The sequence below is a fragment of the Aulonocara sp. 'chitande type north' Nkhata Bay genome, linkage group LG23, assembly GCF_057382095.1.
Source record: "Aulonocara sp. 'chitande type north' Nkhata Bay isolate Kocher_YH1m ecotype deep benthic linkage group LG23, A_spYH_male_GT1.1, whole genome shotgun sequence".
Classification (NCBI taxonomy): Eukaryota; Metazoa; Chordata; class Actinopteri; order Cichliformes; family Cichlidae; genus Aulonocara; species Aulonocara sp. 'chitande type north' Nkhata Bay.
Window position 1 is genome coordinate 14,389,652 of NC_141365.1, and position 12,467 is coordinate 14,402,118.

Here is a 12,467-nt window from a genome sequence, read left to right on the forward strand (position 1 = left end):
AAATCCTGGCTACAGTTTGGATGGTGTTTGCCTCCTGTTATGTATGCTATGCACTTCTCTGACTTAGCATAGCTACATGACCGTGCTCTTTTACATTTCACAGGACTACACGCTGACTATGTACTTCCAGCAGTATTGGAGAGATAAGAGGCTGGCTTATGCAGGGATCCCTCTCAACCTGACACTAGACAACAGAGTAGCAGACCAGCTCTGGGTCCCAGACACCTACTTTCTCAATGACAAGAAGTCCTTTGTGCATGGTGTCACAGTAAAGAACCGGATGATTCGACTTCACCCGGATGGCACTGTTCTCTACGGCCTCAGGTAAGAACTGCAGTTTAGCTTGACCTTTCAGGGTAGGCTTGTATTCTTTATTCATCAGTTTATACGAGCTTCAGTTTTCTTCCCGTCTTGAAAAAAATATCCCTGTAAAGTGGGGCTCCTCAATTGAGGAGAGACTGGATTTTCAAGTGCAGTAATTCCACCAGATTCTGGGTGTTTTTAACCAAGTATTATTTGCAACCGGCCTTTATTTCAGCCACTGTTGAAAAAGGAAAACTGTTGTTTTAACCGCGTTCAAGTTCTGTTCTCAGCTCTTTGGAGAGTAGCAGTATGACTCCAGCACTGAGCAGAGCTGCATCAGTGACAGCAGATATGACGTTAAGTCAGAAACAGCATGAAAAGAAGCAGCTGGGGTGGGTTGTGCAGTGGCTTGCACATGCACCGTATAAGAGATTGGATTTGTAGGATTTCAGTGGCTGAACCACTGAGATCAGCTCATATGCTGGGATCAATTTCTTCATGCTGATTCTGTCATGTTTCTAATAATATAAGAATTTGTCAGTTATTTCACATTAGTAACATATTGGCTGTGGACAAAGACTTAGAGGTCATTTTTCTTGTTAATATTCATACATGATAGGCTTCCTCTCATAATATACATAATACTCTCTGCAATTAATTACCAATCCATCTCCGGTGCTTATTGGCTGCATCTGGCTTTTACACCATCGCATAGCTCTCCAAACTGCCCAAGATTCATGAAGTGGCAAAAAGCTTTATTTGTTTTGTTGAAGCAATTTAAGCTGCAGTTCAACACAATTTAATGCTAATGCAGGAAGTCGCATCTCATAACTGCTGTCATACGTTTGTTTGGACTAACTCAGAATTGGATCCTCAGTGTAAATGTGCAAGTCTGAAGAGTCTGGAAATGAGAGTGGAATTAATTGGCAGGAAGTTTGTTTTTCTTCCTTTAATCAATTAATAATAAAAATGGATGCCATTTGCATCTTCCTCAGATGGAACGCATTTCTCCTAACCATCCTCTGCTCTAACAGCTGTCCTGAATCTAAAACGAGGTCACCTCTCTTTTGTTCCTCTTTTGACTCAGAATCACGACGACGGCCGCCTGCATGATGGATCTGAGGCGATACCCGCTGGACGAGCAGAATTGCACTCTGGAAATTGAGAGTTGTAAGTTTAAGCCCTGCATCTTGTGCTTTGTAAAGAAATACAGCAGACAGCCCGACTTTTTTCATCACTTAAAAATATGAACAGCGCTGTAATTCTCATAAAAAATGTTCAGTCATCGGGTGGAGACAAAAACTGCACAGGCTGCTGAATTGCTCTGGATTTATTAATCTGTCATATCCCAGTGAGATTGCTCGCTGCACCCTCTCCAGTTAAACGACTTCGTCTGCACGGAGAGGTTCTGAGCTGAGCAGACAGTGATTTCCATAGTGGAGCACCGTAATGATTAGTCCAGCTTCATCAGTCTAGATGACGTGTTCGGCTGTCCGTGCTGCCATAAAACTCTTGGCGGTCATGGATCTCATGCATTTGGTATCAGCCTGTCTGTCTGCACTGACACACATCCCCATGAAGATTCACATCTCATGCAATCAGCACTTACAGGATCTGTGTGATTCATGAGACTTACTCTAAATCAGTTACAGCTACCGGGCGTCCTGATTTCTCTTAAGGATATAAAAATACATCCAGTGAAATGAGACAGATTCACTTTTCAGAGCTTTTCCACTGTTAAGGACACATCATGTGACTTGTTTTCTTGCAGATGGTTACACAACAGATGATATAGAGTTTTACTGGAAAGGAGGAGAAACTGCTGTGACCGGGGTAAAACGCATTGAGCTCCCTCAGTTCTCCATAGTGGACTACAAACTGGTTTCCAGGAATGTAGTCTTCTCCACAGGCAAGTTATGGCACTCACATTTTTAATGTTTCTTCTTGAATCCATGAAAGAACATTTTAGAAGGTGCATGCTCGCGTTCAGTTGACATCACCAGAAATCAGTTCAGATCTGTTGTCCCTGATTACAGTGTTAAATAACCTCAGTGAAAATAGCTTATAACTGAGATAAAAGCACCTTACCTTGTATTAAGAGTTTGGCACAACGTGTGCTCAGCAAACAATGTAAAAGCAGCACGTCTCACACGCCTCCATCAAGATGCATTCAGATGCATTCTTGCACTTCATCCAATAATCAGTGATCCCAGATTAAAACAGAAGAATAAGACTTTAAAACATGTGCTGCGTCACAGATGAATCTGTCACCTGAACTGCAGAGATGTAAGACTCTGCCGAGGTTGTGTTTTGTTACCTGTCGTCAATCTTGAGACGTCCCAGTATATTAATTCATGACTGGCTGTTTTTTTTCGGTGCATTCTATAAAACTGCTGCTTTAAAACTAGATGGAGCTGCACGCTGCTGCAGAAGGACTGCTTGCTTCCTCCCATAGGTGGAAGTGGGTGTTTGCAGGTTCTGGACGTCTCTTGTACTAAAAGTTCTGCTGCCTACTAAACACATACCTGTTTAAAATGATCCTCCAGTTTGTAACTCTGGCTGAAGACACACAGAGTGCAGGTTGAGAATTTGGAACTAAATTAAGTCTGACATGAGAATGTCTGCAGTCTCCCATGATGCATTCGATTACACTTAGACAAGAACCTGGACTGAGTCTATTTAGTTCAAACATGCCTGTAAAGGTACAGCGGGTGAAGGGTCTTAGTGCTACTAATGGCCCTAAAAAAGTAGAAAATAACCTGCTTTTTGTGGTGTTGACTCACTTTTCTTTTTATGTATCTGAGCCGAGTCAGGATGATAAACTGTCCTTCATGCAATGACCAGATCTGTTAAACTTTATATTCCCATTGCTTGAAATTAAGAGATGCACTGATTGATGCTGTTGATAAAGAATGGGGACTGTTGCATACAGCAAAATAATGCATTCATGAGGCAGAGTGCTGGCAGCATGAATTATTCTCCTATAATACAGCAACAACTCAGAGGCACCACAACAGTGATTATCCTCACTGCTGAATTAATGACATGTAGGATGGCTACTGTCCGAGCGTTTCTATACAGATAATGTAGAGAAACCTATTAGAGCTCATTAGGATCACTGTCACATTCTGATACAATAAACTCTAATAAATGGAGTGTCTGCAGATGCTTTTAACTTCTTCTCAACATCCTCTTATTGTGTGTGTGCGCGCGCGTGTGTGTTTTAAATTATCATTATCTGTACATATACACTGTGTGTTTGTGTACAAATACTTTTATGTAGAAATCTCTGTCTAGGTTTTGAGATATTTAAAAATTAATATACATATAACCTTTTAAGAATGTGCACACATATTGGCACATAACTTTTACCCCTCAGCCGTAAAAGGCTGATGGGGTATTGTTGTCACTCTATGACTGGTGGGCGGGTGGGGGACATGGACCAGTAGGTTTGTAAATGCAATAACTTGAGAACGTGGCAATGTAGGATTTTTAAATACCCACCCTTTTCCCCAAAGTTTTGTTTGTTTGCATCATGTGAGAATGTGGACAGTGTCTCGTTTTTGCCTGCAGTTCTCGTGTAAATACAGTTGATGAGCTCATCACCACAGAAACCAAATCAAAGTGGAAGGCATCCCCATGTTTCTCCTGAATTATAGAGCCCTGATTTTTACCTGATGTGTTGTCCTGCAGGTGCCTACCCTCGACTGTCTCTGAGCTTCAAACTGAAGCGAAACATCGGATACTTCATCCTGCAGACGTACATGCCCTCCATCCTCATCACCATCTTGTCCTGGGTGTCGTTCTGGATAAATTATGACGCCTCAGCTGCCAGAGTTGCATTAGGTATGGTTTTTCCAATGCAGTGAGTTGACCTCTGGATTGTAGTTTAATCTACACGCACTCTGTGTTTTCTAAGACTTGTGAACAGTGACCGGCTCTGTGCCAAAGCTGGAAACCAGAAAGTAACACTAAACTGTGACATTATCAAAGTGGCGATTCTGTAATTAGAGGATGGATTTGTGACTGGTTACTTACAGTTATTTTACATCAACATTATGCATTCAGTATCCATCCGTCTGACTTATAAATGTGTCAAATGTAGGACCAGATGAATCTTGACAGCGAAAATATTGAAAGAATTGGCTTGTGTGGGAATGAAAAATTGGTTTGTTTAAAGAATATTTATGTAAAAGAAAGCATTCACAAAGATTATGTAGTAGCACTAACAAAGAAGAATAGTCCTGGTGAGGCATTATGCATTCAAAACTAAACTGGTGAGTTCCTCCCACGTGCCACATTTGAACAGATAAACAACAGATTCAAGAAGAACAAATAATCACAGCTGTGCGTTTCCTTCACTCTGTTTGAAGCCTCTGCATTGTGGTGTAATAGGAGACTCAACTGGATCTCAAGACTCACACTTTCCACTGGCTTCTAGGGCTGAAAAAGTTCACCGTTGTATAACACCATACCTCCCTAACTGCATTGATCGCTGCTAGAATATTTGCCTTAATGGAAATCCTCAATCAGCTTTGGTGCACTCTCAGTCAAGTCTGCGTAAAGAAGAGCACATTAACGTACCAATAATAAAATCTCACTTGAGCATACGCTGTGATTAGATGAATGTAGTACATCTTAGGAAGTCTGGTGGGAAGCTGGATTTGGAAGCCCCTGTGCTGGCTCAGACCTCGTCATTTAACGCACGAGTCGGCTCACTCCGCCGTAACGCCTCCATCGTTGAGAAGACTGCTGTCTGGGATGCTGTCAGATCAATGCAAGTTAGAACGCATCCCTACTCCTGTGCTTTACAAAATCAATCAACGGTGATTCATTACAGGTCTCCATTCTCTTTGGTGGGTGGTGTGAATATCCTGAGCAAAACCAAATTAGCTGGGCTACTTAACAGGCTTCATACATGAGGAGCGGAAAAACATGTCTGAAGCGTATGGAGTTTTACGAGTCGTTCAGAAAGGTGTAGTAAAATATATATACTTTTAATGCAAAAAGATATGCACATCCCAGAAGGATATACACATTTTTTAAAAAGATTTTTTCAAACAGTCCAGACCATTTGAAAAATGGTAAAAAAAAAATCATATTTTGCATGGTTGGATCTTAACAAGGTTCCAAGTAGAGCTTCAACATGCAACAAGAGGAAATGGGAGTGAAACAAAAAAAAATTGAGCATGCAATTTATTGAAAACAACGCTTAAACTGAAACAGGCTGTTTTACAGCTGATTAAATGTTTAGAACCACACCTCTGAAAAAAATACCCTGTAAACCCCCCAAAACAGAAATCAAAGTTCCAAACAGGATCTCAGTAATGAGTAGCTCCACCGTTACTGTTGATCACTTCAAAAATCTGTTGCGGCATGCTTGATGTGAGTGTTTCCACAAAGTAAGCGGGAACATTTCTGGAAGCGGTGAAGACGGCCGCACGAAGGACATCTACTATCTGGAACTCCATTGTCCATTTTTGTAAACTTCTCTTGCCATCCATCCCTAAAGGTTTTTAATGGGATTTAGATCTGTGGGCGTTGTGTACTGTGGCATTGTCCTGTTGAAAAACCCAGGCGTTACCACACAGACGATGGCCCTCACTCATGAGGGATGCTCTCTTCAACATCTGGACATAGCCAGTGGCCGTTTGACGCCCCTGCACCTCCTGAAGCTCCACTGAAAAAAAAAAAGCACCCCAGACCATTATGGCGCCCCCTCCACTGTGGCACGTAAAAAACATCTCAGGTGGGATCTCCCTTTCATACCAGTTACGTTGGAAACCATCAGGACCATCAAGGTTACGTTTTTTCTCATCAGACAATAAAACTTTCTTCCACCTTTCAATGTCCCATGTTTGATGCTCTCTTGCAAAGTCCAAATGGTCAGTTCTGTGGCGTTTAAGGAGATGAGGCCTTTGAAGACGTATTTTGTTTTTGAAGCCCTTCAGTCTCAGATGCTGTTTGATGGTTATGGGGCTGCAGTCGACACCAGAAACGGCCTTAATTTGGGTTGAGGATTGTCCAGTGCTTAACGGACAGCCAATTAGATCCTCTGGCTCAGTGCTGATGAAATTTTGACTTTTTGTTCCATCACCCTCAGGATCATTTAAGCAATTCCAAATGACTGTCTTACTGTGTCCTACCTCAGCAGCGATGCCGCACTGCCAGAGACCCTACTTATGCAGTTCAACAACCCAACCATGTTCAAAAAGGAAACATTTTTTTGCCTTTGTGAACAGATCATCATGACAGTGTTACTACATGTCAGAAAATGACAATGAATCCACATTTTTGCACAGATTTGGCTTTTTAAAGGCATGTGGTGCTAAACTTTTGATCAGCTGTAAAACAGCATGTTGCAGTTGAAGCGTTGTTTTCAATAAATTGCATGCTCAAAAAAATGTTATGTCTCACTCCCATTTCTTCTTGTTGCATGTTGAAGCTCTACTTGGAACCTTGTTAAGATCCAAACATGCAAAATATGATTTTTTGCCATTTTTCAAGGGATCTTAAACTTTTGATCGGGTCTGTATTAGCCAGTTTTTTGGGATTTAACACCAGAACTAGAGCTCAGCTGAGCAAACACAGGATTTTAAAATCATCTGTTCAAATTACACTCCTGTTTTGCCACATTTAATAGTTTATTAGGGGAAGATGCCATCTTGAGGAGTCCAGTGATGTAAATATTTTTTTCCACCAATACTTTCCTACCCCTGTGACATGAACAATAGTGTACAGCAAGTGTTATCATCTTGTATGATTATCACTTCTTATTTTGTCCATCTACTTTTACCTGCTGTGTTCTCAGGGACAGCACTGCGCAGTATTTCAAGGGGTTTGTTGAGTAACCATCTCCTCTGAGCTCTCAGAGTGTTTAGAATCTTGCTCGTCCCTTTGTTATGCAGAAATCGATGCCATGTACCCACTGGCGCTCTTGACTCCCCCACACACTCCATACAGTGCAACATTTTTTGTTTTAATTATGTAAGCCTGAATCGACAGAAATAGACACACCGTCCAGGTCGGTGAGCCTTCATGGAGACACAGAGCATTACTGTAGATGGCGCAAACTACTGAGAGAGTTTACAGTGTGTTTGTTGAGTCTGTTCGCTTGTCATGTGAGTTGTAATTCATCCAAGTTCAGAATATTCAACATCATCCAAACAGACGACTTTTAGCTTCTCAGAAAACAAAAAATCGGGTTCATGGTATTCATCTGGATATGGTCATTTTAGAGATCGGTTCTCAGCCCTCCTTTAGTACTGTGGAAACAGATTTTTTTTTCTTCCAGGGATCACCACTGTGCTGACCATGACAACCATCAACACCCATTTGAGGGAGACGTTGCCCAAAATCCCCTACGTCAAAGCCATAGACATGTACCTGATGGGCTGCTTCGTGTTCGTCTTCCTGGCTCTGCTGGAATATGCCTTTGTCAACTACATCTTCTTTGGCCGAGGTCCTCAGATGCAGAAAAAGCTGGCAGAAAGGGCGCAGAAGGCAAATAATGACCGCAGTAAATTTGACAGGCCCAAGGTGAGAATTATTTCCAAACACCAAGAAGGTTCATAAAAAACAACTGTGGTGTTTCTTTTAACAAGCAAGGCTGGAATTTAACAACTTTTAGTGCTTATAGCTGTTAAATCAACCATGTGGAGCAATTCTCCTCGGACATCACACAAATATACACGAACTAGCCGTTACATTAAAACCGCTGCTGGGAAATGTCACCATGCAGCATTGTTACAATAATGATAATGAACATTATTGCAGTAATTCATCTGTAGTCACTATGTTTTGGCTCTTCGGTGCCGAGATGCAGCGCTATCGTGATTCAGGTTGTTTTTTTTGTGGATTCCATTTCAAGCAGGGATTTATTTAAATAGGTGTATTTAAATCATCACTATCTGAAAGTTACCTATTTAACTGTGCGGGAGTATCTCTAGCTGCTAACTGCAATAAGAAGACCAGTCGTACAGCAGTTTGTGTGAAAAGAATCCGAATTCTGTCTTGATCTTTGACTCCAGCAAACATTTTTACAGTCTTAATTCTCAGGTCAAGTATTCCTTGAAACTCCGTATTTGAACTGGAACATGTAGAGGATTAATCAGGGTGTGCTTTAGGATGTGTCTGCCTTGTTACTGCTTGGTCACAAACCAGTGGCCATGCGTTCAGATCCACCCCTAGCAGTACTGTAGATGACGTCATGTTTATCCGTCTGTTAACGGCAGCAAAAATTGTGCTTCGAATACCCTTTAAATATGGGTAACTCTATATAAAAACCCATCTCTGAAAAGATTCCCACCTGAACCCTGAGAGTCTTTTGTGCACATTTAGCTTTAGCATATTTAATGAAGCCATATATCTCATACTATGAATGTACTCAGACTTTAATCTCCTCAGAGATTTTACACCATTTTCCTCATAATATCATTAATTCAGACATTTTCACCCAAATCAGCTCTAAGAGTCACAGTACAAAGCCAAGACCTCAGCTTTAGTAGAAACAAGCACTGGGGTTGATAACTCACTGAAGAAAACTTCAAAAACTGCATTCTGGCTTAACACCATGGCTTTCAATAGCCTGTGGAATTTCTGGCTGATCAGAACAATTTACACTATGAAAGATCTCCTTTTTACCTACATTTGATGCCAGGATGATCTTCAAATCAAGGATAAAGATGAGCCGATTCTGAGGGATAAGGTGGGAGACAATGATTTTTAATGTGACTGGATCAATACATCCTACAGATGTTTTTTTTTAATTAATCATCAGTCACAGCTTTAACCAGTCCACACTGAGTGACTTTCTGACTCCTGACTCCGATGTTCTGTGAGCATCTTAGGTGACCGAATCTCAGACAAAAGGGTTTGTGTTTGTCTTTTTCCTGGCTAGTCCATTCTGGAAGGAGGCAATTGCAAGTCTTCGTCTCTTAAACTGTCCAATCAGGTACAAGGGCGTCGTCACTCACGACGGGTGAGTGTCTGTCACTGCCTGTTGTGTTACATCTGTGAAACCTCTGGCTGAAACTTTGCTGCTGCAGTGCAAAGTTTGACCTCATTTAACAAAGTAACACGTCATCACAGCCATTTCTCTAAACACCTCACCGTACGAGTACATTCTGCTTAGCCCGCCTTTCCCACTGTCGTATTTTTGCCCTTTTTTAATGTCTTTATATGTCTGTGTTGCTAACATGCTACCCAGTAAGTGCAATCAAACCATTCCAACCATCATTAATGTCATTAGGCGATTACCTTTACACTGCACTAATTCGGCGGCACATAGAAAACATGAAGAGTCACGAGTTACATTTTAAATTAGTTTACAGGATTCGAGGTTGATCTGTGAAACCACAGCCAAAAAAATAAGAAGACAAATATTCACTTTTTCACCTCCTCTCATGCCTTGTGGTCACCTTTTTATATCTGTGTTCATCCTGTGCCTAAACTGGTCTGAATGATATATCTGTTTTTGTGTGGGAAGCAATAGTTGTCACTACATTAGTATTAAAGCCGGCCAGTCCAACCTTGAGCTGATTTGTGAGAAGACGTTTAATTTTGGGACAGAAAAACCTGCCTTTGAAGGTCGCTCTGGTTCCCAGGCTGTCAGCCTGCGAGAGGAGACCGACCCCGGGGAACCGACGCATGCTGCACATGTGTCGTCAGTCGCTGTAGCCTGTTTTAAACATCGCTGCTGTTTGTCGGTCCTAGGTCGACTCCCAGGGGAACATTTTGCTGACAACCTTGGAGATCCACAACGAGGTGGGAGGGAACGAGATAACAACCAGTCTGAGCGAGACCCACAACTCGTCCTCCATGGTCTTCGACAACTCAGCTATCCAGTACAGAAAGCCAAGCGGGTCACGCGAGTTGGGCCGCCACAGCCTGGACAGGAACGCACATCTTAAGAAAACCCATCTACGAAGACGGTCCTCGCAGCTCAAAATCAAAATCCCAGACCTCACTGATGTGAATGCCATCGACAGATGGTCACGGATTATATTCCCCTCTGCCTTCTCCCTCTTCAACCTCATCTACTGGCTTTATTATGTTCATTAATGCATTGTGGGTTTTTTAAGCCCATGTGATTCTGGTTTATGACTGAGAGAAGCCTTGTGTGGCCGACCCGACACGGTAACGTCCTGAACGCTTTTTTAACATGATACGTGCAGAAAGAATCATGCACAGCCACAAGGATTTACCTGCAGAACATGCATCTTACAAAGACTTGCATGTGAAGTCAGCCCTGTGATCACCTGCGACTCTATCACACAAACTGAAACACACTTTTGCAGCACTGCATCTCCAAAAGATGATTTAAGTTGGATTCGATGAGCTGCTGAAACCTTCCCCTATAATTTCAGTATAACATGTGGCCACACTATTAAATTTAATCGTAAAGGTTTGTAGTATTATGACAGCGCTAGCCTTCCTTATATCTGCACATGGACAAAGGCGGACCTGTAAGATCCCATGCACCCAGACTAAACAGACTTTGCCCAGGCGGGAAATTATTTGGTATGAAATCAGCCATAAAGGAATAGTTGTGATATTTTGGGAAATGTGATATTACAAAAGCCTAGTTGAGATAAAATGACATTAAAACAATAAGGCTGCATCCAGTTTTGTTATTTTTCATGATGCCCTTTGTTTGTCGTATTATATACATCCACCATACCCCTTTTCCTTACAATTGTGCACTTTTGTTTCTCCCAAAATGCCAAAGCTCGTTAAGTGTTTAGTTTCAGTTGCTTCAAGACGATAGAAACAGAGTCTGTGGTCAACAAGCTCAATCTAGAAGTTGTACCAAGGTTACAGGAGCTGGACCGTGTGTTGTTGTCCCTGTGCCGTTGTTCAAATGTTCCCTAGACTTGAGATCATTTGGTTTCAGTTCAAATTGTATTTAAATTTAATGGAAATACTACTTTCTTAAAAAGTTCAGTAAGTTTTTGCTGATCCTACTGACCAAAATCTTTGTTAGCATTTCTGCTAATCAAATAGTTTAATGCTATGCTCATTTCTATCCTGTAAGTTCTTGTTGATGATGGAAAGTAACTATAACACGTTACTCTATGATATCAAAACAGAGCCATGTCTTTGCAGTCGGGAACAATAATGACCTTCCTGACACAACATGTAGTATTTCTGTAAAAGTAGAGTTAGAATTATCGCATGTCATTGATGATGACTCAGAAAGTTGAGTATAAATACCAATATCCAATCAACTTAGCTTAATTTTCAGAACCCAATTTTAAATAACAGGAATAGAACCAGTACTGCATTTTAGAAATAACTTTATTTTCTCATTTAGTGCCATGAATGAAAGATTTTTAAAAGGTTGGAAGAACTAGCCCTAATCGTATTTCTGATGCTAACACATCACGCCACTTCAACCACTGCAATAAAATTGTCATTTTAACATTTTTGTGTGAACAAATTAGGTCATGAGTGATGTTTTGTGTTACTCTGTGGGCTTTTGAGGCTAGTACATGGATTATTTTCATATTTGTTCAAAGCAATGCTAGCAATTTACCGCTAAGCTAGGCTAATCCTCTAAAGAAAATGCAAAAATAAAAGGACTTCCCAAAATATCAAACTATTTTATCAACGTGTGCATTTACACATTTTCAAAATGCCATATTTCCGACAAAAACTGGAGAGATTGTGTGACCTTAGTACAAAGGTTTCCAGGCTTTTGTAGTGGTTTTTTTATCGAGGAATGTATTAGAACAGTTTACATCGTCCCACTATTTTTGTCACGTTGCTTTCTGTTGATTTTGTGAAACACGTACATAATACAGCACAATCCATAACTTCCTTGTTTGTTTCAGACTGCATGTTGTACTGAGGACTGAGTCGTGGCTGCAGATCCCGACCCTCTGGGGATTTGATGTACATACTGTAACTGTGCACATTTTTTCTCAGCTCACAGTAATTACATGGCTATGTTGTCAACGGTGTTTTGCTCAGTGATTTCTGGCCTCGCTGTTCTGTTTTTGTTAGTCTTTACACAAACTTATCATTTCCTTTTTGTGACAGTAAATATAAAAACACAATATCAGTTCGTTATCATTTCCATTTTTTCCTAAAGGTAGAGCATGTGAAGTCCTGTTAAGTGAAGGAGGAACTGATGGGAGGTGTGTAGCGTCTCCTAAACAACC

At 41.1% G+C, this 12,467-nt stretch overlaps 1 protein-coding gene across 4 annotated transcripts in view; it reads left to right on the plus strand.

Moving 5' to 3' along the window:
* The window catches only part of gabrb3 (gamma-aminobutyric acid type A receptor subunit beta3), a 47,217-nt gene extending 34,956 nt beyond the window's left edge, over positions 1–12,261 (plus strand). For 2 of the 4 annotated variants that reach the window (XM_086284711.1, XM_086284712.1), the window contains 7 exons: positions 104–324; positions 1,391–1,473; positions 2,075–2,212; positions 3,997–4,149; positions 7,598–7,842; positions 9,203–9,283; positions 10,018–12,261. In XM_086284711.1, the coding sequence (XP_086140837.1) occupies positions 104–324; positions 1,391–1,473; positions 2,075–2,212; positions 3,997–4,149; positions 7,598–7,842; positions 9,203–9,283; positions 10,018–10,365 (1,269 nt within the window). In that variant the 3' untranslated portion in view covers positions 10,366–12,261. The remainder of the gene's footprint in view (positions 1–103; positions 325–1,390; positions 1,474–2,074; positions 2,213–3,996; positions 4,150–7,597; positions 7,843–9,202; positions 9,284–10,017) is intronic. The other 2 variants (XM_086284713.1, XM_086284714.1) reach the window with 1 other exon arrangement.
* The last annotated feature ends 206 nt before the right edge of the window (positions 12,262–12,467 follow it).